This window comes from Balaenoptera physalus, assembly GCF_965194825.1.
Source record: "Balaenoptera physalus genome assembly, chromosome: 6".
NCBI lineage: Eukaryota > Metazoa > Chordata > Mammalia > Artiodactyla > Balaenopteridae > Balaenoptera > Balaenoptera physalus.
The window spans coordinates 138,593,437-138,618,609 of record NC_138885.1 but is presented as its reverse complement, the minus strand read 5'-3'; the positions used below and the strand labels follow the sequence as shown (position 1 = coordinate 138,618,609).

General features: G+C 63.0%; 2 protein-coding genes across 7 annotated transcripts in view; one reads left to right on the top strand and one right to left on the bottom strand.

Moving 5' to 3' along the window:
* The first annotated feature begins 1,190 nt into the window (after positions 1 to 1,190).
* STK25 (serine/threonine kinase 25) lies at positions 1,191 to 12,556 on the top strand. 3 transcript variants are annotated; one of them, XM_082466503.1, is made up of 12 exons: positions 1,191 to 1,325; positions 1,828 to 1,950; positions 6,047 to 6,277; positions 6,920 to 6,976; positions 7,479 to 7,587; positions 8,235 to 8,392; positions 8,477 to 8,662; positions 9,177 to 9,322; positions 9,721 to 9,835; positions 10,017 to 10,088; positions 11,714 to 11,850; positions 12,030 to 12,556. In XM_082466503.1, the coding sequence occupies exons 2-12, from the start codon at positions 1,921 to 1,923 to the stop codon at positions 12,067 to 12,069; spliced, it is 1,281 nt and encodes a 426-aa protein (XP_082322629.1). In that variant the 5' UTR covers positions 1,191 to 1,325; positions 1,828 to 1,920; the 3' UTR covers positions 12,070 to 12,556. The 3 variants fall into 3 exon arrangements, with proteins under 3 accessions (XP_082322629.1, XP_082322628.1, XP_082322627.1); XM_082466501.1 differs by having other exon boundaries at positions 1,211 to 1,387; XM_082466502.1 differs by lacking the exon at positions 8,477 to 8,662 and having other exon boundaries at positions 1,209 to 1,387.
* A 120-nt stretch (positions 12,557 to 12,676) lies between these two features.
* Positions 12,677 to 25,173, bottom strand: part of FARP2 (FERM, ARH/RhoGEF and pleckstrin domain protein 2) — an 83,682-nt gene continuing 71,185 nt past the window's right edge. For 2 of the 4 annotated variants that reach the window (XM_082466494.1, XM_082466496.1), the window contains 10 exons: positions 24,446 to 24,710; positions 23,478 to 23,608; positions 20,320 to 20,388; positions 19,672 to 19,761; positions 16,240 to 16,322; positions 15,312 to 15,430; positions 14,932 to 15,092; positions 13,830 to 13,937; positions 13,494 to 13,645; positions 12,677 to 13,204 (listed from right to left, as the gene is read on the bottom strand). In XM_082466494.1, the coding sequence (XP_082322620.1) occupies positions 13,135 to 13,204; positions 13,494 to 13,645; positions 13,830 to 13,937; positions 14,932 to 15,092; positions 15,312 to 15,430; positions 16,240 to 16,322; positions 19,672 to 19,761; positions 20,320 to 20,388; positions 23,478 to 23,608; positions 24,446 to 24,710 (1,248 nt within the window). In that variant the 3' untranslated portion in view covers positions 12,677 to 13,134. Of the gene's footprint in view, positions 13,205 to 13,493; positions 13,646 to 13,829; positions 13,938 to 14,931; positions 15,093 to 15,311; positions 15,431 to 16,239; positions 16,323 to 19,599; positions 19,762 to 20,319; positions 20,389 to 23,477; positions 23,609 to 24,445; positions 24,711 to 25,173 lie in introns of all 4 variants that reach the window. The other 2 variants (XM_082466495.1, XM_082466497.1) reach the window with 2 other exon arrangements.

Below are 25,173 nucleotides of genomic sequence, written 5' to 3'. Positions count from 1 at the left end.
TTGGCCTATTCTTTTTTTTTTTTTTTAAACCAGATTTTATATTTTATTCAAATCACATTTATTTTAAATTTATTTATTTATTTATTTATGGCTGTGTTGGGTCTTCGTTTCTGTGCGAGGGCTTTCTCCAGTTGCGGCAAGCGGGGGCCACTCTTCATCGCGATGCGCGGGCCTCTCGCTATCCCGGCCTCTCCCGTTGCGGAGCACAGGCTCCAGACGCGCAGGCTCAGCAATTGTGGCTCACGGGCCCAGCCGCTCCTCGGCATGCGGGATCCTCCCAGACCAGGGCTCGAACCCGTGTCCCCTGCATTGGCAGGCAGACTCTCAACCACCGCGCCACCAGGGAAGCCCAAGTTGGCCTATTCTTGACCCCTCATCTAAGTGAAGTCATACAGCGTTCGTCCCTTTGTGATAGATTTATTTCATTTTATTTTATTTACTTTTAATTGTGGTAAAATACAGGTCGCATAAAACGTACCATCTTAACAGTGTACAGTTCAGCAGCGTTAAATACATTCACACAGTTGTGCAGCCAACCTCCAGACCTCTTTTCATCTTCCCGAACTGAAACTCTGCCCGCATTGAACAACACGCCCACCCTGGCAGTTACCCTTCACCTTTCTGTCTCTACGAATCTGGCTACTCTCGGGACCTCACATACGTGGAATCAAACAGTATTTGTCCTTCCGTGACTGGCTTATGTCACTTAGCGCCACGTCGTCAAGGTTCATCCAGGCAGTGGCTTGTGTCAGAACCGCCTCCCTTTTTCAGGCTGAATAGTGTTCCCGGGCACGTCCAGACCCAGTCATCCCTCCCTGACCGGGGGATGCTGCAAGGGGCGGGACCTGCAGGACTGGGCGGGAGCCCAGGGCCAGGTGCTCCCAGGTGCGGGGAGGAGGAGGGGCAGCGTGAGGGCAGAGGGCGGAGGGCGGGGGGGAGGGCGGAGCGGAGGGGCGGCCCCACCCCACGGCCACCCCGGCCCGGCCCCGCCCCGCGGCCTGCCGGGAGACGTAGGCCCGAGCCTCTCAGGAAGCCGGACTCGGAGTCCCAGCGAGCTCCGCGGCGCGCCTGCGGGCCGCGACACTGCTCCACCGCGTGGCCTGCCGGGACTTGTAGTCCAGCGCCTGCGGGCGCCCCAGCGCAGGGCGAGAGAGGGACTCGGTGTCCCAGAGAGCCCCGCGCTGGGCCACGACGCCGCGCGCCCTCGCCGTCGCCGTCGCCGCCGCCGCCGCCGCCGCCGCCGGGCTTTCTCCGGCTGCCGCCGCCACTGCCGCTGCTTCGCGGACTGGAGGGCCCAGGCATCTCCGGGCGAGTGGAGGCTGCGGGTGGGAGCCTTCGTAGGCACTGCGGAGCGGGCCGGGGGAGGCCGGGATGGAGCCCCCCGGAGGTGGGCGCGCTGCCGGGCGGGCCCGCGCCTGGAGCGGTTGGGGAGGGGGCCGGGCGGCTGGGGGAGTGGGGCGGGGGGACGGCTCCGGGGGCGGGGTCGGCGGTGGGGGTGGGGCGCGGAGAGGGCACTGGGGGCGGGGTTAGGGGCGGGGGTCCTGGGTCTGAAGGAAGGGCAGGGGCCGGGGGCGGAGGTGTGAGGGGCTTCGAGGAGTGCCCGGTGTTGGGTAGCTCCTCTGGGGAGGCATTGGGCTGGGCCGGGCGAGGAGGAGAGTGCGGCAGTGGGGATCCTTCGGAGGAATGGCCCTTCCTGCTGACTCCAGCCCGCTCCCAACCCCAGCTGGTCCCCAGATGGTTGGAGGAGGGGGCGGCCGCCGGGTCCCAGGGGAGCGGGGAGCCCCGTGTACCCGGAACAGGGCACGAGCAGGCCTGCTCTCCCTGCAGTTGACTGAAGCGGGTGAGCCGGGTTCCAGAGCCTCCAGGCGGGATCTCGGGGCCTCCCGGCGGTGCAGCGGATGGTCTGAGGGCCGCGCAGACATGGCTCACCTCAGGGGATTTGCCAACCAGGTAAGGGGGGCGTCTCGACCGCGGGCGTGTGTGTCGTCGGTGCACGTGCGCCTGGCACGGAGCGCTGGCTGCAGGGTCTAGAAAGGGCGCTTCACCAAGGTCTGTCTGTTGAAAGTCGTCCTGGCGTTTCCGAAGAGCAGCCCCTCCTAAGGCGTGTGTGGGTTGAAGGGAGGAGCCCGTGGGGAGCCCTGTGATGCACAGCCGTGGGCGGAGCGGGGAGCAGTCGTGCGGTGCTCAGGCTTGGCGGGCGCAGGGCCGACTCCGGTTGGCTGGTTTGCAGCGGTCTGTGGGGCAGGGGTCTCCAGGCCTGTCAGCGTAGAGCCACAGTGCAGGGTCAGCGGAGGGCGTGCAGAGACCTATCTTGGGAACGGGGCCGGCCCGCAGGAACCTGGGTCTGCGCATCTGGAGGCACGTGGAAGGTCGGGGTCCACACGGAGCCTCGGCCTGGGCAGGGACGCTGGCCGTGTCTGGCTGGGGCAGGGGCTGGGGGGGGACGAGAGGAGCTGGGAATGGGATTTAGCAGCTGTTGGGAGAGTCGGTGTGCAGGGAAAGCCGAGGACACGTGTGTGCGTGTGTCTCTCGAGGGGGCTGGAAAGGGCTGCCTCTGGGCTGGAGGTGCCTGCCTGGAAAGCGCCCACTCTCTTTCTTTTTTGGCTGATTGGTTCTCATAATTCCCGACACCCAGCCACCTTGAGGCGTCTGGCTTTGCATGTTAACTGCCTGACTCCTGGGGACCCTCCACAGTGTGCCCTGAGGCTGCGTGGCTCTGGATAAGAGCGTCGGGGGCAGCCAGCGTCCGGGCTTCTGGGCCATACGATTCCCCCTCTTTTGTTAGTTCAAATCGAGTGTGACCGGAAGCTGATGTGAAGTGAACCACCCTGGGAGTTGGGCGTTCCTGCGTCCTAGCTGTTGGGTCTTGTTTTCCTTAACGTGTCGGCTCCAGCGTGGTGTAGGCTGACCGCTGTAAGGTGTTGGGAGCTCCTCTTAAAGAGAATATAGCGCTCAGTCTCACTTCCGTTGGCTGAGTCTGAGGATGGGTGCCCAGGAGGAACAGGAAGTGTGTGTGTGTGTGTGTGTGTGTGGGCGGCAGGACTGGGGTCAGGGTCAGCTCCAGACCCAGCTGGGCTCCTTGGAGAAACCTGGAGCGCCTCGCACAGTTGCTGGGCAGGGCATCCTGGACCAGCTGTGGCTGCAGATGGGCCCCAGGGCTTGCTCACTGACGCTGACGGGAGCTGGTGGGTTTTCGTTCATCAGTGACATCTTGTGTCTTTTAAATTACATGACTAAGATGCTGGGAGGGAAGTCGGGCTCGAGTTTATTCTTATAAAGAGCTATAGGAGTGGCTCCCGTGGGTCCCAGAATGAGAAATTGGAGCTATGAGCCACCCCTGTACCTGGGTGCTGATGGCACTTGGAGTGTGGCCTGGGCGTCCGGATCAGTCGCCCGGGGAAGGGGGCACAGGCCCAAAGGAGCTGAGGAAGAGACCCCAAAGGAAGGAAGCCCCTTTTGTCCTTTTAGGGGTGGAGAGACTTGGTCTTTGTTGGCGGCAGGAAGCCGGACAGGACGTTGTTTTCTCTTGAGGTGGTTGTCACCGTGGCCCTTTGAGGCGGTCCCTGCATGGGGCATGGGGTGTGCTCCTCCACAGCCACGGGCGAGCCCTGGATGTCAGGCCCCCGCCCAGCTGGTTCCTGCCCTGCCTGCGGGGTCTGGATGGCTGCAGGGAGCACCGCGTGCACATTGGCTGCCACCCGTCGTGGGGTGGATGGGGCCGTCGGGCACCCCTCATCTTGGAGGGTGACGCTAATGGCAGACGTATCACTAAACGGACATACATACAGACACACTGCTAAGTGGTGGCCGCAGACCTGGCAGCCCCAGGGCTGATTCAGAGAACCAGGGTCTGGGCCCAGCGAGCAGCCTGAGCAATTGTCCGGACCGTGCGTGTTGTCAGGAAGGGCAGCTGGAGACCCAGGCTCCGGAGCACTTGTCTCTCCTTCCGTGGGCAGGGCTGTGAGCAGGTGTGTCTGCGACATGCCTGCAGGGCTGAGACCACGGCCGGGAGGCTTCCTGTCACGCTGTCTGCTCAGGGCACTGGCCTGTAGCACTGGGGACCCAAAGAGGGTGAGAGTTGGGGCCGGGGCTCCCCACTTCCCTGCCGAGCCCGGAATCTGGTTAGGGGTCTGCCCTGTCTCCCACTTCGGGGCCGTGGAGGGCTGGGTGCCCTGCCTGGGGTATCCCTGGTCAGGCCGCTGCGGGGGACCAGACCCAGCCCTGCCCCACGTGGAGAAGGCGGGGAGCGTGTGTCGCTGGCAGAGGCCCGAGAGCGGGAGGGACGGCGGTGCCCATTCGTGCTGCCAGCTCTCGGCCCTCCTCCCCTGGCTCTTCTCTGAGACCACCTCAGAAGGGGCACCGGCTGGACCGGAGGCGTCCCCGGGGCCGTGCCAGCGCTGGCACGGGCTGGGGCTGGGGCTGGCTTGCGGGTGAGTGGTTTGCTGGGCCGGCCCCCAGGGGTGCGAGAGGCCCTCCTGGGCTGGCTGAGCCGAGGGGCACTGGCGGAGGGGCAGGCGGAAGGGGGCCGTGTCCCAGGCTCGCTGGCCCAGCCCTCCCTGAGGCCCCGTCACCTGCTGCCCTCTCCTGGGAAGGCAGTTCGCTGGCCACTTCGGGTTGACACGTCATCTCAGTCTGGAGTCAGCTGGGCCGCAAACGGAGCTCTGCCTGGGCGTGAACCCGCGGGGTGCACGTGGGCTCTGTGCTCCCCTGGGCTGTCTCCTCCGGACCTGGTGAGCGCGGCCGCCCTGGGATGGGCCCGCCCTCGGCACCAGCGCGGACAACGGTGCTTAGCAGCCGAGCAAGTGGTGACTGTGCCTTTTAACGCCGCCGCTTTGGGTGGGCGCCCGCCCAGACGCCCTCTGGGTGACGGTGCTTGGGGTGGGAGGGACGTGAGTCCTGGTGGATTTGAGGCCCGGCAGGGCTTGGAAAACCCTTTCCGCCTCTGTCTGGACTAAACGCTAGGCTCCCTGCCAGCCTTTCCACGGGTCCTGCCCAGGGCTGCCGAACCCCACGTGGGTCCTGGGGCTCCAGCGCCTGTGTGGCCGCTCCAGGCTCTAAGAACGTGGTCGGTGGCGGGAGTGAGGTGATCTCAGGAGCCCAGGGAACCGCGGAGCGGGGGTGGGGGGGATGCCAGGGGTGCCCCACCCGCTCTCTGGTGCTGCTGCCTCCGCGCAGCCCCACGTGGAGCTGTCTCAGCCTTGGATGCACTGAGGGTCAGGGTCAAAAAGCAGGGTTGTCACCGTGATGCCCCTCTGCCACCGCGTCCAGGTGATGGGACAAGGAGGTGCCGAGCACCTCCTGCCCCGGCGGCTCAGCGCCTGCCAGGGCGGTTCTGTGCTTCTGTCTTGGGGACTGGGCGGGATGGCGTTCCGTGTATTTGAACATCCGGGATCGAGCATCCAAGACAGTGTCGGTTTTCAGCTCTGCGCTGGTGTGAGGACTGATCTGGGGGCTCGAATGGGACTCTCTCTAAGGGGTGTGGCTTCCAGGTGCGCAGGGAGAACTTGGTTAACGCGTGCTGGGTTTGTTTTTTGTTTTAATTCACGGGCTTTATCTTTTAGAGCAGTTTTAGGTTTACAGGAAGGTTGGTGAGAGTTCCGTACATCCCTCGTCCCTTCCCCAGGGAGTTTGTTGCGGTCACTGACGCAGCGTGGACGGGCTGTTTCTCACGAGGCCGGCAGGGCGCGTGCGGTTGGCTCCTGGGTGGTTACAGCGTCGCCCGGGATCGCCTCACTGGCCCCAGCTCCCTGTGCTCCACCGACTTGTCCCTCTTAACCCATCACTGTGCCTCGCTGGGCCCTCCCCACGCGGGGGGTGGGGGCAGGTCGGGGTGCCCTGCGTGGCCCCTCTGCCTGCCCACGGCCCTGGTATCTTGCCGAGAGCCCAGGCCTCACCGCGCTCTCTGGGGGCGTTTTCCCTTGTATGGAGGGTAACTTTATCTTCTGAACGAAAAGGGATAAAGGAGGCGAGGAAAGCATCTGGGGGCGCTCCTGGCTCTTCTCAGCTCTCGGGGTCACCGGCTGCCCGGCCCACCCTCTGTCCCCAGCACTCTCGCGTGGACCCCGAGGAGCTCTTCACCAAGCTCGACCGCATCGGCAAGGGCTCGTTTGGGGAGGTGTACAAGGGCATTGACAACCGCACCAAGGAGGTGGTGGCCATCAAGATCATCGACCTGGAGGAGGCAGAGGACGAGATCGAGGACATCCAGCAGGAGATCACGGTGCTCAGCCAGTGCGACAGCCCCTACATCACGCGCTACTTCGGCTCCTACCTGAAGGTGCCTGCGGGCTGGGGGCTTGCTCTGCGCCAGCCGCGCCAGCGCCCGCCCCTCCGGGGAGCCGTCCAGGTTCCCTGTGGCCAGCACGGGGACGGCCCCGGCGGTCCCCGTGTCTGCTCGGGAGGCCGAGGCTGGGTCTGCCCACACGTGGGCCTAGTCTGAAGGGCGGGGGTCCCTACAGGTGAACACAGACCCAGCCTCACGGTGGAGAGGGCCCCCAAGAAACGACAGCCCGCAGGGCCAGGCGTGCGTGCAGAGAGGGGCCTGGCCTCGTCCTGAGGGGGAGCCCTTGGGATGGCAGGGCGTGAGCAGGGTCCCTGGGGTCGGCTGGCTCCGGAGTGGCCTGGCTGCGCCCGCTCCCCGGGCAAGGGTGCGTCTGCTGGGAGCGCTCTGGGCCCCCCCGCAGCCGGAGCCCGGAGCCCTTCCCAGGAGGGCTTTGAGGGCGGGGGCTTGGCTGCCGACCGGGCACTTGGTCTGTCTGCAGAGTGTCTGCAGCGCGGGCGTGGCGGGAGGGGCGCCAGGCTGGGCTGCCGCAGCCCCTCCCTGGTGGGCGTCCTGGCTGAGTCACCCCTGCTGGGGGCATGTGTCGGGGTCCCATGCTTGTCGGCTGCCCCGTGCTGACACGCGCTTCTCTGGTACCAGAGCACGAAGCTGTGGATCATCATGGAGTACCTGGGCGGCGGCTCCGCCTTGGACCTGGTGAGGTGTGGGCCGCGTGGTGGGTGGCCCGCAGGGCGGGGCCAGACTGAAGTTGTCTGGGGGTTGTCCTTGGGCCCTGGGTTCCCGTGACCTCCCTCCCTTTGCCGTCTTGGCGCGTCGGATGTTCCTCGGGACCCAGCTGGTGCTGAGGGGTCCCGGGCCTCTGCGGGCCTCTGGGGGGTGGGGCGGTTAGCTCCCCCAGGCAGACAGCTCAGGGGTGTGGCCGGGACCCCGTTGTCAGCTGCTACGTTTACAGCGAAGGTGAAGGTAGCATGTGTCTGTCCTCAGAAAAGGGCCTCCCCCACACCCACGTGACGTGGCATCTGGAACTTCTCTCTCGAGAGTGGGTAAAGAAGTAGGAAGCCCCCGCCATCCGGAGGGTCACCCCGCGCCCGGTAGAGAGGAGGTCGAGCTCAGGCCTTGGCGCTGGCTCTGGGTGGCGGGGAAGGGAGGGTGGGTCGGCGTTGCAGGGGAGGCCCGAGTGTCTCCTCTGTGTCTGCAGCTTAAGCCGGGCCCCCTGGAGGAGACCTACATCGCTACCATCCTGCGGGAGATCCTGAAGGGCCTGGATTACCTGCACTCGGAGCGCAAGATCCACCGAGACATCAAAGGTCCCTCGGGGCTGTGAGGTGGCGGGTGGCTCCGGGGCTCGGGGCTGGCGGTGCTCAATGCGCCCAGCCTGCGCCCCCCGTGGCCTCGGAAACCCAGCGGTTCCATCTTGCTCTGTCTTCCAGAAGACACTGCCAGTAAGGGACAGAGCTTTCTGAGTACCGTGTCCCCGCACGCTGGCAGAGCAGCTCTGCACGTAGCGTAGGAGGGACCCTATTTAGGCCAAAAACATGGACTCTTGCTCAGGTCTTAGATCTGAGCGTGAGGTGTAGTCAGGGCAACCGTGCTGGTGTACACGAGTGGCCAGGCCACCAGGGAGGGACGTGGCTGAGGGGCTGACGGGAGGTGACTGGGCAGAGTGAGGGGACGGTCAGGCTCACCTCCGCCTGTTGCGTGATTTGGGAGGAAGGGCCGTCGTTCTGTTTGTGGGATTTTTCATAAGAGGCGACCACCAGGAGGGCCCTGGAGCCTGGCCTGGGGGGAGCACGTGGCTGGGCCCCTCGTGCGCGGGTGCCCCCCAGCAGTGCCCTGGGGCCCTGGTCAGGTCGTAGGGTGGACGCCGGGAGGGAGGCGCTTCCTTGGGCAGCTGCGTGCGGGCAGGAGCCCTCATGGCGCTGAGGGTGACGCCCCGCTGTCCTGTGTCGAGCAGCTGCCAACGTGCTGCTCTCAGAGCAGGGTGACGTGAAGCTGGCAGACTTCGGGGTGGCGGGGCAGCTCACAGACACGCAGATCAAGAGGAACACGTTCGTGGGCACCCCCTTCTGGATGGCGCCCGAGGTCATCAAGCAGTCGGCCTATGACTTCAAGGTGGGCGCGGTGGGGGGGTGGGGGCGCGGGGGGGCACGCTCAAGGTGCCCCGGCTGCAGTGGCCCCATGTGGCTCTCCGTCCAGGCCGACATCTGGTCGCTGGGGATCACGGCCATCGAGCTGGCCAAGGGCGAGCCCCCCAACTCCGACCTCCACCCCATGCGCGTCCTGTTCCTGATCCCCAAGAACAGCCCACCCACGCTGGAGGGCCACCACAGCAAGCCCTTCAAGGAGTTCGTGGAGGCCTGCCTCAACAAGGACCCCCGATTTGTAAGCGCCTGCAGGCCCCCGGCTCCAGGAGGTGCCAGCCTGCATGGCTGGGCGGGTTCTGGCCGCGCTGGAACCAGGCCCCAGGGGACAGCCGTGTGTGTGTGTGTGTGTGTGTGTGTGTGTGTGTGTGTGTGTGTGTGTGTGTGTGTGTGTGTGTGTGTGTGTGGCGGGGGGGGGTCTGTGCTGGGAGCTGGGAGGCGATGGGGCCTGAGGCCCGTCCCCTGTGCCAGGTGCCCCCTCGGCCCAGCCCCTCCTAGTCCAGGGCGGGCTCCGCTGCAACCCCCGGCCGGGTCTGGGGACGCTCCGGAGGGCTTCCCCCTGGCGAGGACAGCGTGCAGCCCACCGCAGCCTCCCTGTGGCCCCCTCCCACCTGGAGGCCCCTCACCGAGCCCCCCGGGAGCAGCGAGGCCGAGGCCCAGGGCTCAGCCCCGGCTGCTTTGCGTCTGAGCCCCGGGAGCTCGAAGGGCGGAGCTTGGCTGCCCGGCGCCTGGTGACCCGTGTCTGTCCCCGGCAGCGGCCCACCGCCAAGGAGCTCCTGAAGCACAAGTTCATCACGCGCTACACCAAGAAGACCTCCTTCCTCACCGAGCTCATCGACCGCTACAAGCGCTGGAAGTCAGAGGGCCACGGCGAGGAGTCCAGCTCCGAGGACTCCGACGTGTAGGGGCCCTGCTCGTCCTGTGGGGCTCCGGTGGGCGCGGGGGCGGGGTCCCTGCTCGTCCTGTGGGGCTCCGGTGGGCGCGGGGGCGGGTCCCTGCTCGGGGGTGGGGCTCCGGTGGGCGCGGGGGTGGGGCTCCGGTGGGCGCGGGGGCGGGGTCCCTGCTCGTCCTGTGGGGCTCCGGTGGGCGCGGGGGCGGGGGCCCTGCTCGGGGGTGGGGCTCCGGTGGGCGCGGGGGCGGGGTCCCTGCTCGTCCTGTGGGGCTCCGGTGGGCGCGGGGGCGGGGGCCCTGCTCGGGGGTGGGGATTGGGTGCTTGTTGCTGCTGTCCCGGGCCCAGCGTTCAGGCCGTGAGGCCAGGTGGACTTCGGGGCCCTTGTGACGCTTCCCCTTCCCCTTCAGCGACGGAGACCCTGAGGACGGAGAGCAGGGCCCCGTCTGGACGTTCCCCCCCACCATCCGGCCGAGCCCGCACGGCAAGCTGCACAAGGGGACGGCCCTGCATGGTCCCCAGAAGGTCTGGCTGGCCCCAGCCCCGTGCCCGCGCCGGGAGGGTGGAGGCCTGTTCAGAGCTGACCGGGGGGGAGGGCCGTGGGGGGCACGCCTCCTGGGCACGTGTGCTCCCCAGGGCGGGTTTCCAGGGGACCGGACACGGGGTGCCTCAGCTTGCGGCCCTGCTCACCCCCCACGCTTTGCAGTCAGCAGAGCCTGTCAAGCGGCAGCCGAGGTCCCAATGCCTGTCCACGCTGGTCCGGCCCGTCTTTGGCGAGGTGAGGGCCGGGCCGGGGTCCTGGGGGCAGGGGCTGTACCGCTGTTCTTCAGAGATGCTGCCCCCGCAGGGCCACAGCAAGGTGCGCCGGCCAGCCCGCCGGTGCGCAGGCTTTCTGGGTCCCGTAGAGCCCACGAGGGTGGACCCGCGGGCCGGGCCTTCTGAGTGGAAGGGCCAGGGATGGCTGGGGCAAGCTGGCCTGAGGTGACCCTTAAGTTCCCAAGCCTGCCAGGGTTCTCTGGGGTTCCAGAGCAGCTCTGATCACGAATTACCATCTTAGGACCTTTTGTCTTGAACCAGAAGCACGGGGTGACTCTCTCGTCTAGAGAAAGGCCGGGAGATTTAGATCTTGGTGTTGGGTGTCAGGCCCTGGGCAGGGAGCCCTTAAGGGCAACTCCCCAGTGGTCACATGACCCGGTGTCTGTGTCACCTGCTCATGGGCAGTCGGTAGTATCCCCAGGAGCATGAGTCGGCCGGCAGTGGGTTGTGGTCAGGTTCACACCCAGGGTGTCGCTGGCACCTGGAGCCCGGGGAGGGGGATGGGATGTTGAGCGTGGCGGCAGCAGAGCCTTGCCACGGAGAGTGGGGTGCGGGCATGGGGCAGGGGCGTCAGGACGCAGGCAGGCACGCTGCCACCTCCAGGGGCCTGGAACGCCTGGGGTGGGGGGAAGGGGATGGGGGGGGACTGCCCCTGGTTGTGCGGGCACCTGGGGCTGTGCGGCAGGAGCTCGTGGGGCTCAGTGTAGACAGCTGGATCAGAAGCCTGAGCAAGGCCGCACACGGGGCGGGGCCGGCAGCTCTGGGGCTGCGTGGTGTGTGTGCGTGTGGGGGGGGGTGTGTGTGTGTGTACACGTCCCAGCTGCGAGGGGGGGGGCTGTGCACAGGGCAGGGCCTGGGTCTCTGGGGCTGCGTGGTGTGTGTGTGTGTGTGTGTGTACACGTCCCAGCTGCGAGGGGGGGGGGGCTGTGCACAGGGCAGGGCCTGGGGCTCTGGGGCTGCGTGGTGTGTGTGCGTGTGTACACGTCCCAGCTGCGAGGGGTGGGCCGTGGGCTGGTGTGTCTGGGTAGGGAGGTAGGTGGGGAGGTGTAGCCCCACCTAGGCTGGCTGGGGCCCCCCCTTAGGGTTCTGATGCTGAGGGCTGGGCCTAAAGTCTGGCTGCTGGCTGGGTGTCCTGGAAGGTGTGTACCCCTCTGTTTCCGTAGTGTCGGGCGTGGTGGGGACGGCCTGGCCAGTCTCCAGCCCCTCCCTGCCAGGCCAGTTGCAGGGAGGGCATTCCTCTCCTTTGGGTCCTCACAGCCCGGCGGTGCTGGTGGCCCCCTAGTCCCAAAGGTCGGGCCGGCGGGGTCTGGCTGTGTCCTCTCACTTGCCGGACCTGAGCTGTGGGCTTCCAGGACCCTGGTCAGGAGGGAGCCACGAGATCAGAGAGCCAAGACCCGAGGACTCCCGTGGTGCGGCGGCAGGCGAGGGGGTGGGGCGGCCACTGCCTCTCCTGGGAGCCCCTCCCTCAGGCGTTCCGGGGACCTGCCGTCCCAGCTCTGCGTGGAGGGACCACGCTGCAAGTCACAGGCGAGGGGGGCAGGCTGCCAGGCTGAGCCTCTGAGCAGGCGCACGGGGGTCTCCCTGCAGCTCAAAGAGAAGCACAAGCAGAGCGGCGGGGGCCTGGGGGCGCTGGAGGAGCTGGAGAACGCCTTCAGCCTGGCTGAGGAGTCCTGCCCCGGCATCTCGGACAAGCTGATGGCCCAGCTGGTGGAGCGGGTGCAGAGGTGAGGGTGCTGGGCTGGGGGGGGGCGGGGGGAGGCCCAGGACGCGCTTTGGGTGCTTGCTGTCGGGACAGGGCAGGCGGCGGGACGGGGCCGCACTGGCTGCGCTCGGCGTCCCGGAGTCCCCACCCCGGCTGGCACTCCCAGGCGGCAGCAGCAGTGACGGGGTGTCCGGTCTGCAGGTTTTCACACAGCAGAAACCACCTGACGTCAGCCCGCTGAAGCCGCTGCGTTTCGCACACAGGGGAGAGGGGGGCCCTCGTCTTGAGCTGCCTTGTCGAGCACCGCGCTGACTGGAAACCCCGTGTGCCGCCGGGCCGCGGGCCTCCCTGCCGGGCCGCGCCCCCAGCCCCAGGCAGAGGGCCGCCCCGTTGCCACGCCCCCTCGCGGCCAGGCCACGGCCCCACTCGGCAGCAGAGCAGCGCCGGGCCGTCCCCTCTGCGGGCTCCCAGGCGGCGTGGCCACCCAGACTGAGGGGCAGATGATATGCCTCCTCCCCACCCGGCCCGATGGCCCTCGGAGGTCGTAGATTTGCCTTGTGGTGTTGGATCAGGTACCATGTCTTCTCATAAGTACTTGTGTCAGCCAGAATGTTGTTTTTTAAGAAAAATCGAACTTCCTTGCTTCCCTAAATAGTCTGAGGTTAAGGAGTTGGTTTTCATAGAACGTTGAGAGGTTCCTGCCACTTTGAATAAAGACCTGACTTGGAGACATGCTGGTGGTGGCTGGGCGGGGTCCACAGCCTGTGCTCCAGGCCTCCGAGTCCTCGTCACAGCACGCGGGGACCACGTGTGGCCCACTGGACGGCGAGGGGCAGCACGCAGGCACACAGGAGATGCCCTTTATTTCTGACCACATGCACGTTAGCACAGCACACCTCCTGGGGACTGATAAATTATGGGGACTTTTTGCAGAGGTACGTGGGGTGGGCGGCAGGGTGGCTTCTGCTGGACTTCCATGCAGCTGTGACCCAGGGGCCCTGTCCCCACCCCTCATTTCACCCAGCCTGAAGGGCAGGATCCTGCTCTGGAGGCGGACAGAGGGCAGGTGAGCACCAGCCTCGTCAGTGCATGGAGCTGGGCCTGTTTCCACGCACACGCGTGTTTGTCCTGGTGCCCCACGGGGCCAAGAGAGTGACTGGGTCTTGAGGGGGCCTGTGTCCCTCCCAGGTGTCCCTGTGAGGCCCACCCACTGCCAGTCTGCAGGGGGGACACGGGACGAGCAGTCGTGGGCACGTGCTGGCCCTGCTCTGCTTGCTCGGCTCTCCTCAGCCGGGCAGGGTGGGCTTCACGCCTCCTCCTCAGGGGTCCCGGCCCTCCCTGGTGAGGTGCTGGCGCTCTCGATCACCTCCATCCACCTGAGAAGAGGTTTCGGAACCGTCAGACCGGCCCCCCCCACCCCCGCACATGCTTGTTTGGGAAGCAGGGGGCGTGCTCTGGCCATCAGACCAGTGGGCTTGTGCTCAACTGTCTTCCCAAGCATGACCCCAAATGAGGGAATGGGACTGAGCATGGGCCAGTTAAACGCCTGGAAGCAGTGCTCGGCCCTTCCTTTCCAGGACCCAGGAAACTCGCCTCTGGTGTCCTCAGGGGAAGCAGGAGAGGCGAGGAGATACGGGGGGCCCTGGCAGCCCCCCGCGAAATTACCTCCCGAATGTGTATTTGCTCTCAGCCCGGAAGAAGTAGATGTGGGACTTGAACTGGAGCTTGAAGACGTGCTCCTTGTGGATGCCGTCAGCCTCCCCGGGGAGGCTCACGCTGTAGCCCAGCAGCGGGAGGCTGGCCAGGGGGCAGTCGTCCTGGAAGGCAGCAGGGCACGCGCTCGGCACGCGCCCAGCCCCCGGCCCTCTCCCCACACGGCAGCGGCGGCGGGGCCAGGCTCGTTCGGAACCGAGGGGGTTCCGTGAGGGCACAGTGGGCGGGCATGGCGGTCCTGCAGTGCCAAGGGCAGAGCCCCCCTCAGGCTCGGTTAAGCACCCCTACCTGGTGAGTTTTGTAGAAGAACAAACAGAAATTGGTGAAGACCACCCAAAGCTTCTGCCAGCCGTTACTGTTCTTGAACTTCCTCAGCAGGTATCCTGAGAGCTGGTTCTGAAAGGAAAAGAAAAGCCTGTGGGCCTGGGTGTCCAAGGACCGTCAGCCCCTAGACAGCCACTGCGGGCTCCGTCCTCGCAGGGGCCTCCTGGGAGCAGGTGTCTCCCCAGGATCACCCGCCACAGGCTTCCCTCGCTCCGCTCCGCACTGACGGGAACGCGGTGCCCTTCCCCGTGCCGCTCGGACGCTCTGCGCGTCGGCAGTTAACAATCTGAAGGATGGTAAAAAGTCTGGAGAACGAAGTAGAATGACGCTGTTTCTTTCCTGTCATCACAAATCCCCTGTAACAGACACGGAGCCCAGACTGGAAGGTTCTCAGACGGTGGGGGACAGGGGTGCCCCGTCAACAGAGGCCCACGCAGCCAGCTAACCCTGGCCCCGGCCCGCAGCGTGGCGCCCCTCTGGCAGGGCGAGGGGGAGCCGCCCCGCTCGGCCCCGAGTCCGGGCGCCGCTCTGCGCTGGCCCTTGTGCCCTCCGGTTGGTGCCACCACTTCTGTCCTCGTACCTCACTCTGGGGCGAGGCACACGGGCCCGAATACATCCGCAGACGGCAGGGCCCTCCCCACGACGCAGGCCTCTGTCCCCGTCAGGGTTGGTGCTCACGAGGGCCCCGCACCTCTGACACGTGAGGGGGTGGCACAGACGGCGGACGCGGTATCCAGGGCCACTCCGCCGTCTTGCAGGCCCCAGCGAGCTGGCCACGCTCCCTGCTCCCCCCGCCGCCGTCTCAGGACCCCCCTGCGCTCCTCGCCTGCTCTGCTGGTCCCTCCCCCAGCTTCGGCAGAAGCTCAGGACAAGTGGAGGCAGAGGTGGCCCGGGTGCAAAGAGGCCGCTCCCGGTGAGGGAGGCAGCCATCCCGGGGCGACAGGCCCTTCAGAGAGAGCTCCTGATGGCACCCACCCGGCCCCGCCCACCCGGGCTGCTCTCCCCCGCCACCGTGGACCCCGGGTGCCCCATCAGCCCACACAAGCAGGGTCTCCGGTGGCCGCACCTCGACGGCCGCGCTGCGGTCGGCCCTGGAGATGCTGGTGGTGCGGTCCCAGCACACGTGCATGGCGGTGCTGGCCCGGTGCTGGCCCGGCCCCCCTGAGGAGCAGCGGGCCCCGCGAGTGTCGTCTTCCGACTCCTCCAGAGAGACCTCGTCGGAGGGCCCTGGGGGAGAAGTCAGCCCCCGCTCAGAGGAGACGGGAGCCCCCCCGCCCCCCGGCCAGCAGCACGCAGGGAGCGAGACCACGCGCTGCTCCTGCCAGAAGAGCTCCCGCCCCTCCCGCCCAACTGAAAGGTCCCTGGTGGACCCAGCGGGCTGCCCGTGACCAGGGTGACACCCACAGGAAAGCTTCCTTATCTCCCGGGGGCCCAGCCAGCACTCACTGCGGGGAAGGGGGCACAGCATGCTGCCCAGCGGTGCCAGGGCCGTGTCGGCGCTGCTCTTGGCTGCATCGATGGCGGCGTTCAGGTCCCTCATCCACTTCTCTTTCTCCAGCCGGGTGCTGCGGGGCAGGGCCGAAGCTCAGCCGCTGGGCAGGGCCCACAGCCAGGGCTCCCGGCCGCGCCCCCTCCCACTGGGGGGCAGAAGGTCAGGGTGCCTGTTTCCCCCTCGTGCACCCTGTCCTTCGGGTCCAGAGGGCTTGTCAGGACGCTGCGGGAGGCCCAGACTGCATCCGTCATGCTGGAACGGGGGTACGCGACCGGGTACTTTGTTCCTGGAACGGGTTTTTAAGTCTCTGGGGCTGTGAAGCTGAAATATGAGACTGGGTCCTCGATCATAATTAAGCTGCCAGGGTTTCCTGGTGGTCCAGCGCCCTGTGCTATGACGTCAGCCAGCACCCTGCAGGACGGGAGCTGAGAGCCAGGCGCCGCCCCCCCGGACGCAGGACGACGCCTCCTTCGGAAGAAGCTGGGGACGCAGGCTCCCACAGGGGAGGGACCGGGCACAGCGTCCAGGCCTCCAGGAGCTCGGGTCGCCTTGCTGTCGACAGGGCACGGGGGGCGGGGAAAGTGTCCATTTGCCACTGTGCTACGGCCCAGTCAGCTCCTGCTGCCCAGCTCTGGGGCGGGAGGCGAGTGACGCCAGGCCTCGGTGTGGCCGGCCCATCCCTCGAGCAGCCAGCAGTGTCACAGCCAGTCTCTGCGGATGGTCTCACGGTCACAAGCTCCCATGGACAGTGAAGCTGCTCCTGCGGCCGCGTAGCTTTGAAGCAGCGCTCAAGGGGCCGTGTGTCCCCGTGACCGCGACACTCTCACAACTCAGAGGGGACCAGGGCCACTGGGCTGTGGAAGGTGGGCGGAAGGCCCTTACCTGGCTGCCACCACGACTGTCTTCTGAGCGGCGTAGATGGTGAAACAGTGCGGGACAGACCACTCATTCTCGCGTTCTTCCACCTGCGGGCGGGAGAGGAGGCAGAGCGTGACCAGGAGCGGGGCTGGCGGAGCCCGAGCTTGCGGCGGGACACAGGTGCTGACCAAGCCCACGCCGACTCTACGAGGGGCTACAGGAGACACAAGGGATCCCCGCACCATGGCGCCTGCTGCCCAGGTGGGCAAGCTGAGGGCCATGGGCACCTAACTACTCACCGGTGGGTCCAGCACTATTAGCTGAAAATCAAGCACGGGAAAAAATGTTGAGCATTTTAGTTGAAAAGGGAGTTGGACAATTCATGTTTATAAAGTGGTACCAAAAGCTAACAGAGTTAGATTCAGGCTAATCTCAGTTATGAGAGATTAAGAGAAATAACTCCAGAACAAAGTATTCCTTAATCAGACCTAAAAACCTAGAGGAGAAACTGTCCTCTGACCAAGTGAGCTTGTTCTAGGAATGAGGAAGGTGACTGATGGAACCCACCCTGTCACAAAGTCGAAGGGAGAAGAGTGACCAGCCCCCTCCACATGCTGAAACACCTTTGCCAAAATCCCACATGTTATTTCTGATAATACCTCTTAGATACAAACAGAAGGAAACGGTGTCTTTCACAAGCCAAGAGTCACCATCCTTCCCTCCACAGTCAGGAGCGAGGGCTGGCTGTCTGTCCCCAGGAGCAGCCAGTTACAGGCGACCCCCCCCCCCCAGAACATGGGACGCCAACCACCGAGCCTCACACTGGACTTAAAAGGGTCTGAAACTAACATGAGCGCAGCCAGCAGGAGGTTATCAAGATGTCGGCTGCCCCCTCCAAGTCAATATGTAAATTTAATGCAGTTTCAACAGAAACGCCAATGGTGTTTCTTGAAGGAATTTGTCCAAATGACTCCAAAGTTGATTTAGAAGAATTAAATACTTGAGCAAAGAACTGTTTAAAGAGAAGGACAAATAAGGGAAGGAAGTTACCCACATAGTGACTAACCCTTACACCGCCACTAATTAGAAGAGTGTAGGCTGATGTTGGGACAGACAGAAATGAAACAGGACCTTCAGAAAGAATCCAAGTGTAAAGACAAGAATTTTTTATATGATAAAGGCAGACTTTGGGATCAGTGAGAAAATGGAGGATGCAACAAATAATGGGAAAACTGACTATACGAGGAGAAAATGTTACATCCCAATCTAAAAACATCAAAACCAACAAATTTTAGGCAGATTAGGTAAACGAGAAAAAACTGTAAGCCCATCAGGAAAGAAGTCCCACACCAACATAGTCTTGGTGTGGGAAAGACTTTCTGAGCCCGTGCCAAGGACAGAAACCCTAAATTAGGAAAAGATGGACAGACTGACTACAGAAAAACGTCTAAGTTCACCCCTTCAACACGTATTCATCGGGCCTCTGTGCCCGTGGCCATTCTAGGAACAAGACAAACACGATCCCCGTCTGGAGGGAGTTTATAAACACTGAGGTGACACTGAACTGCAGGCAAAGTGACGGGAATTACATACCTGGAAAGCACCTGAGACCTGGAAGGGTTTAGGAATGCTTCACAAACGCTAACAGGCCAGAGCGACAGACGCGCCCGGTGCCTCCTGGCGGAGGGCAGAGGGCGCAGGAAGCGGCCTTGCTGGCCGTCCCCGGGGCGCGGAGGACGGGGTGGACGGCCAGGGCTGCCCAGGGCTGGGACGGCGCAGGCGCAGACGGGCCTGGAGGGAAGGTCACCCAATCAGCCGCTCCCACAGCCACTCAGCGGGAACAGGGAGCCCCAGGCTCACATACACGCGTGGCTGTTTATCTCAAGGCCATAACTAAGGACGCGTAGAAAGATCCAATGGTGCTGTTTCTAATTCTGAAAAACCAGACGTAGCCAAAACGTCCAGTGCAGGGAGCTGGTTAAATAAACTGGGGCTCGGCGCGCCAATCCACTACCCATGGCTCCTGAGCCAGTGGCAGAAGCAGAGGACACAGGAGGATGTTCGAGATGAACTGCCGAGCAAAACCAGTGCGGGTTACACAGCAGCTTGCGCAGGGCGTTCCCCAGATGATGGCGAAATGCCGACAGCACTTACTACTGGGCAGTACGATGACGAGTGCTTTTCACTGTACATCTTCAGTTTCTCCCTATACTGAAGGTATAAGTTTTAAAACAGATGGGGTCTGCTTCCAGGGATGGCAGGTGAGGTCATTCAAACTGACCCCTTTTTGCTGAGAGTTGGAAAAGCTGAACAAATGTTACAGAGACACCTGCGGAGGCTCTGACGCTCTCTGGAAGGCGGTGCAGTGCCCAGGGTGCGGATGGCGGCGAGAAGGGCCAGACGCCACGAAGGAGAAAGGGGCGGAGGACGGCGCTGATGCTTTGGGAATTGGGAACTGGACAGGGGTCGGACCCCACCCATCCTACACCTGGATGGGGCCTGGCAGGGCTGCAGGGAGAGGTGTTCACTGCATAAGATGTTCTGGACAAACAGCACATCTTTATGGCAAAAACCTGAACTTGGCCGCCTATCTCTGCTGTTCCCAAAGATGGGTTCCAGGCCGAGTCTACACTCAAGGGGGAGTCTCTCCATGACCTCAAGGCCACAGAAGGCACTGACCACGGAGGAGAAGACAGACCGCATCACATTAAGACGAAGAATTCCTGCTCATCAGAGACAACGTTAACATGCCACACGGCACTGAGACGGTGGGGATGCAGACACGCCCTGGCGGCACGTGGCGTGGACAGAGCATGCGGTGCGGCCCAGGCCCTCAAGAGCTCTGAAGACAGAGCTTGTGCCTCTTCACGGGGTGGAGGTCAAAGGGCAAACGAGAGGCCACACAGCACGACTCAGTGGAGGTCACCGCGAGCTTCCCTGAGGCCAGTCCTGACCTGCAGCCCGCCCTCTCTTTAGCGGTGGTGCTATCTGTTTTACCATTTTAAAGCTGTGCGTGTGTGAAATAACTAATTATGATGGCGAAAGAAACCAAAATCGTCAGTATAAGAAAAGAGAGAGAAGTATAAAATGAAGGAAGTGAAAACTCTACAGTCTTAAGAATTAGGGGTCCAGCTTTCTCTTTTCAAAGCTGTGTCAGCACCCAACCCCTCCAGCAGCACGGTGGCCCCGGCGCCCGACCCGGGTTTTTCACGGAGTCTCCCCCCACAGGACAGGGCTCCCTGGGAGGAGTAGGTGGGTTCCTGGAGGAGCTGGGCCTTGTCCTGCAGGGGCTGGTGGGCTTGGTCAAGAGGCCCTGGAGGGGCTGCAGGTGGGGCTGTTTGAGCACCAAGAACAGTAGCCATAACAGGGCGAAAAGGCACGAACAGCCCAGCAGGTGCTGCTACGTGGCACGGCCCCCGACCACCGGTCCGGACCTGCCCGGCGCCGGGCGCTCACCAGCATGCCGCGCAGCGGAAGGAGTCCCCGGATCCGGAAGTGGCTGGTCCCCGAGGCACCTCTGCTTGTGTACAGCAGCATGTCTGAGAACTGAGGGACCAGAAGCTTTAGATAAGTGAACTCTAAAAACAAGTAACAAGGAATCAACATCTTAACAATCAGACCAACTTCAACTCCAAGGGCCCTGTGTGCTTACTCAGTTTGCTGGAGGTTTTTGGCAAAAAAGGGATTTTTGTTTCATTCATACAGTCATTTCGGCCAGGGGTGACCAGTAACCACATGGGCCAGCAGACCTCTTGGGCCAGTGGGAGGCGGTGGGGGGCTGGTCCTGAGAGTCACCCCCACCCAGGAAGGCTGGGGTTTGACTCCACTAGCTGCACGCGAGGAAGGGAGCTGACAAAAGGGGACCTGCTGGCGGCAGGGACTCGCTGGGAGGACCTCTGGGCTCATGAGTAAGGCCCTGCGAACTGACGCTGGCACGAGCAGAGTGGTCCTGCAGCCGCGGGTGTGTGGATTTTTCTACCTTCTGGCTTTTGCTCATCCTGCAGACAGGTGTCCAGAACCCAGAATAAGGACCCTTATTTCTGCGACCCTCTCCTGGCTCCTGACAATGAGGCCGCCCGCCTGGACCGTGCCCATCGCACCTACCAGGAAGAACATCCTCTGCTGCAGGCCCTTCCTGGTGAGCTTGTGGAGGCAGCCCTCGCGGATAAACTCCTGCAAGACACCATCGGGTCCCTGTGTGCTGGCCGAGGGCACCTCGGCAGATGGCACGTCACCCTCCACACTCCTCCGAGCCCCTCGCAGGCCCCCTCGGGCCCATCTGCGGCGCCCTCCTGCCTGGATGGATGCCTGAGGACCTGCCGTGCCGCTCCAGCCTCCCTCCCGTCTGCTCCCCTCGGTCAACCGCATCCTGTCTGGTGTCGGGTAACTCGGTGCCCGGTCTCTGAGCTCCCACAGGCCGGCTGCGCTGAGAGCTGGCACACAAGGCAAAGGGCACTGTTGAGGGGCAGCTTCTGGAAGGTTCCACCATGGAGATGACGTGAGTTCAGCTTAAGAAAAGCTGGGCGGGGCAGCTTGAGAATGGGAGGGAGGAGGACAGGACCCCTGGTTCCCACCAAACATCACAGGGGACTTGTCAGCTGCCGCCCTGGCGCTTGAGCAGAGGATTCCTAAGGCCACGAAGGTGCTACAGCCCAGAGTGAGACCCTCCAGTGGGCTAAGGCTCAGCGGGAGCCCCCCGTGTCCCGGGCAGCCCTCTCCCCCCGGGACTCGGGGCTCCCCTCACCGCCAGGCCAGGCCCTGCACCTGCCTCCGGGGCACAGATGTCCGACATCCCTAACTGCCTGCGCCCCGGCTGAAGCACCGTCCCGGGGGCCCCGAACAGTCCGCTTTGGACTATTTCTGGGCACTCTTCTACCGTCTGCTGTTCTATCAGACAAACAGCACGGGCTGGTGCCCCGAGAACACGCCCGAAGACCCCAGCCTTAGCAGCCCTCAGATGACCTGAGCAAGGGCACAGGGAGGAGAGCTCATCCAGTAATCCTCACAGACACAGCGAGATGCGAAACCAGCCCCAACCCAAGGGACAGCCCTGCAGGAGGAGGAGGGCGGCCCCCAGCCCTCTCTGGGCCGCAGCTGGCAGGCCTTCCTGCCGTGGTCGCAGGGCCAGCTCCGCCGCTCCCCAGAGACCCCAGCCCTTGGGGGTATGCTCCCTGAGGTCCTGCCTCCTCGATGCCTGGCAGCACTCACCCTCGGGGCCTCGTCACCCACCTTCAGTTCACAGCCCTGCTCTTCGACCCTGCGCTCAGATAACCGGGGTGGTCTCGTCTCTGACTGATGCACGCATTTCACTCGGGGAGGCCAGGAACCCCGGGGGTTAAGGCAGGACTCGGAGACCCTGACTAATAGCAGCGGTGACGGCAGCAAGGCCGCCCCGGGGAGCCCGCCCCGGCCCCTGCTCTATGTGGCTGCTCCTGTTTATTTGCCCCTCTGGTGACAGTTTCCTGGGGCCACCATCTATAAGTCACTGCGTGGGGCACTCAGAGAAACAACAATGTGACAAGAGCCCTCCCACCTCCCAGGAGCTCCCAGCCAGCAGCAGCCCTGGGAGCCCTCCAGGAGGGAGAGGAAAGGGGCTGTCCTGGCTCCCAGCCAAGGCCCTGCTCCAGGAGGGCAAAAGCTTCCTGTCTGTTTAGTCTTGTTTCTTCGAGCTCATGGTCCCACACTCGCAGTACCTTTCTTCTAACAAGGCTAACGCAAAACAGGATTTATACACCCATGCTCCAATACTCTTACGTTTGTGCTGAAACAGGAACACCCCTGTGCAACCCTTTTTTTTCGGGATCTTAGTTCCCTGACCAGGGATCGAACCTGCGCCCCCTGCATTGGAAGCGCAGATTCTTAACCACTGGACCTGTGCAACCCTTAAAACAATTTTCTTTTGTTGACAGTACTGAGTCCAAAGCAAAAGGAATTAGTGACAGAAAGTAAGCAGCCCGGGAGACATACAGACCCACGGAATACAACTGAAGGTTCAGAAATGAACTCACACTCTGTGGCCCACTGATTTTTGACAAAGGAGTGAAGACAGTTCAGCAAAGGTGTTGGGACAACTATATATCCACTTGGAAAAGAGCAAAGTTGGACCCATATCTCACACCATATACAAAACTCAAAATGATCAGCTCTAAATGTAAGAGCTAAAACATAAACAACTTTTAGATGAAAACACAGGGGTAAATCTTCATACCTTGGATTAGGCAATAGTTTCTTAGCTATGACACCTAAAGCACAAGCAACCAAAGAAAAAAATAGACAAATTAGACATCAGCTAAATTAAAAACTTTAATGTTGTAAATGATACCACCAAGAAATTGAAAAGATAACCCACAAAATGGGAGAACATACTTGCAAGTCATACTCTGGTAAGGTCTGGTATCCAGAGTAGATAAGGAATCTCGCAACAGTAAAAACACAAACAACCCAATTAAAAGGTGGGGAAAAGAGTTGAATAGGCATTTCTCCAAAGAAGGCACAGAAATGGCCAATAAACATACGAAAAGATGCTTGATGTTAGTCACTAGGGAAACGCGAATCACAAGCACGAAGAGATGCCACTATGTACCACCAGCGTGGCTAGGATCAAAGACACGACATGGAGAAGTGGGAACCATCCTGTACCCCTGGTGGGAACGTAAAGCGGTGCAGCCACCGTGGACAAGTCTGGCGATTCCTCAAAGTGTTAAACACAGAGTAACCACATGACCCGGCAATTCCACTCCTAGGTATGTACATTTGTGCCCAGGAGAAATGAAAACACATGTTCACACAAGGACTTGTACGTGACGTTCACAGAAGCACTATTCACAATGGCCGAAAAGTGGAAACAACCCAAGTGTCTATCAGCAGATGAACAGGTAACCAAAATACGGTGTCTCCAGAGAATGAACACTATGCAGGCACAAGAAGGAATGAAGCCCCAACGTAACACACAACACGAATGAAGCTTGAAGACACTGCGCTGAGTCAGAGAAGTGAGACACAGAAGGCCGCACACCGTGAGAGTCCATGTGTATGAAATGTCCGGAGAGAAGTCCAGAGACAGGAGACCGGGGAGCGGGGCGGGGGTGGCTGCTGACACGGATGGGGTCTCTCTTGGGGGAATGAAAACGTTCTGGAATTAGTGGTGACGGCTGCACAACCTCATGAATATACTGAAAGCCACCGAGCCACACATTTTGAATTATATCTCAATTAAAACCAGTGAAGTAACCAGTTCACAGAACTTTCTCAAAGCCACTCACCCTGCCGGGAGCAATGAGGTTCTCTATGCCGACCAAGTCCCGCTGCAGCTCCATCAGCTTCTGGAGGTTCTCCAGCCGGGCGAGGCTGTGCTGGAGGGTGGAGGTCACCTCCGTGATGGCCTTGAGGGCTTCTGCGTGGAGAGGTCCCTCAGTACAGGTGCCCGGGCAGGGGAGCTGGGGGTGGCATGGACGAAACCCTCCACCCACCAGTTTGTGGCAGGAACTGACAATTTAAAGGTGGTTTTAACTCCAGGAGCATTGTACGCAAACTCCTCACAGGACTGCCAGGGACAGCAAGTGTGGGCCCCTGCAGATGACCTGAAACTTGGACTTGTTCGGCCCAAACTGCTGACTAGCTCACACTCAGGCTCGGTGAAGAGAAAGGGGGCAGTCTTTATAAACAACTATTTAACGTTACGGGCAAAGCAGCGTCGGCCGCCCTCGTTTTAGCTGTGCTGCTCTTCTTTCACATTTCCCTTAAAATGCATGGAAACATTTTGGGCAATTTTGTCCCTTCCTTTTTGGCAAACACGAAACACTTGCTTTTAGGATGCAGAGGAAGGGCGCTGTCCACATCATACGGTCCGTTTTGTTCCCTGTACGTCAGAAAGTTTCTGATCTATTCTCAGGACACCGGGAGGCCCGGTGGAAGGAAGGGCTACCTAGTTCTTCACCTTGTACGTTTAGAGACAGACAGTGGTGACCCGACCTGAGAGGCAGTGATTTCCTGCTCTACGTTTGTGCTGCAACTGGAAGTCAGTCCTATCTGAGGTCACAAGGGTCAGGGTTTATTCCTTCGTCCCTCTCACCAAAGCGAGGAATGACAAAGCCCACCGACATCAGAAGCTTCCCTCAGGCCACGTGGCCCCCAGGCGTGCGGTTCAGAAGCCGACCACCGCCCCGTCCCCCCGGCGCCGCGGGCGGAGGACCGGGTGCCCGCGGGGGCGGCGTGCCGGGCGCGCACTCACCGCGGCGGTCGGCGCGGTCCTGGTCGCCGCGGTCCTGGTCGCCGCGGCCGGGGTCCTGGCGGTCGGGGGCGCACAGGCGGCGCAGCAGCAGCCGGTAGTGGCGCAGGCGCTGCAGCGGCTTCAGCAGGAAGGCGTTGAGCGGCAGGTAGCAGACCTTCTGCAGCTCGAAGTCCCGGCGCAGCGCCTCCAGCCTCCGCAGGCGCCTGCTGGCCGCTTCCAGCTCCGTCAGGACCTCGTGGAGCCTCTGGAAGTGGCGGGTGAGCGTCTGCGGGGCGGGGGGCGGCTGAGCGGCTGCCCCCGGGCCCCGCCCGCGCCTCTCGGAGCCCCGCGCGCCCCTGTTAGGTCTCCCCCCACCCCGGTCTGCCTCGGTGGGCATCACAGGGGACCCGCCGGCCCAGCGGCCGCGCGTGCGTGTGGGCCCTAAGCTCACGCCCCGCGCCTCTGCCTCCGGGGCGCGTTCACCGCCCGCCCCCAAAACCGGGGGCCTGGAGGCACTGCGGGCCTCGGGGGCGGGGCCTCGGCGACGAGCTCGCGGCGCCCACCCCACCGGTCCCGGTCCCGCGAGAGCGCCGAGCGCTGGAAGCACGACCCGCGCCGCCGCCCGGAGCGCTGAGGCCCGAGGAGAGGCCGGGAACGGGAGGGAGCCCAGAAGCCCCGTCTCGGGGGCGAGCTCAGCAGGCGCGGCTGCACCGGCCCGCGGCCCTGAGGGGCCCTGAGGCGGGACGCAG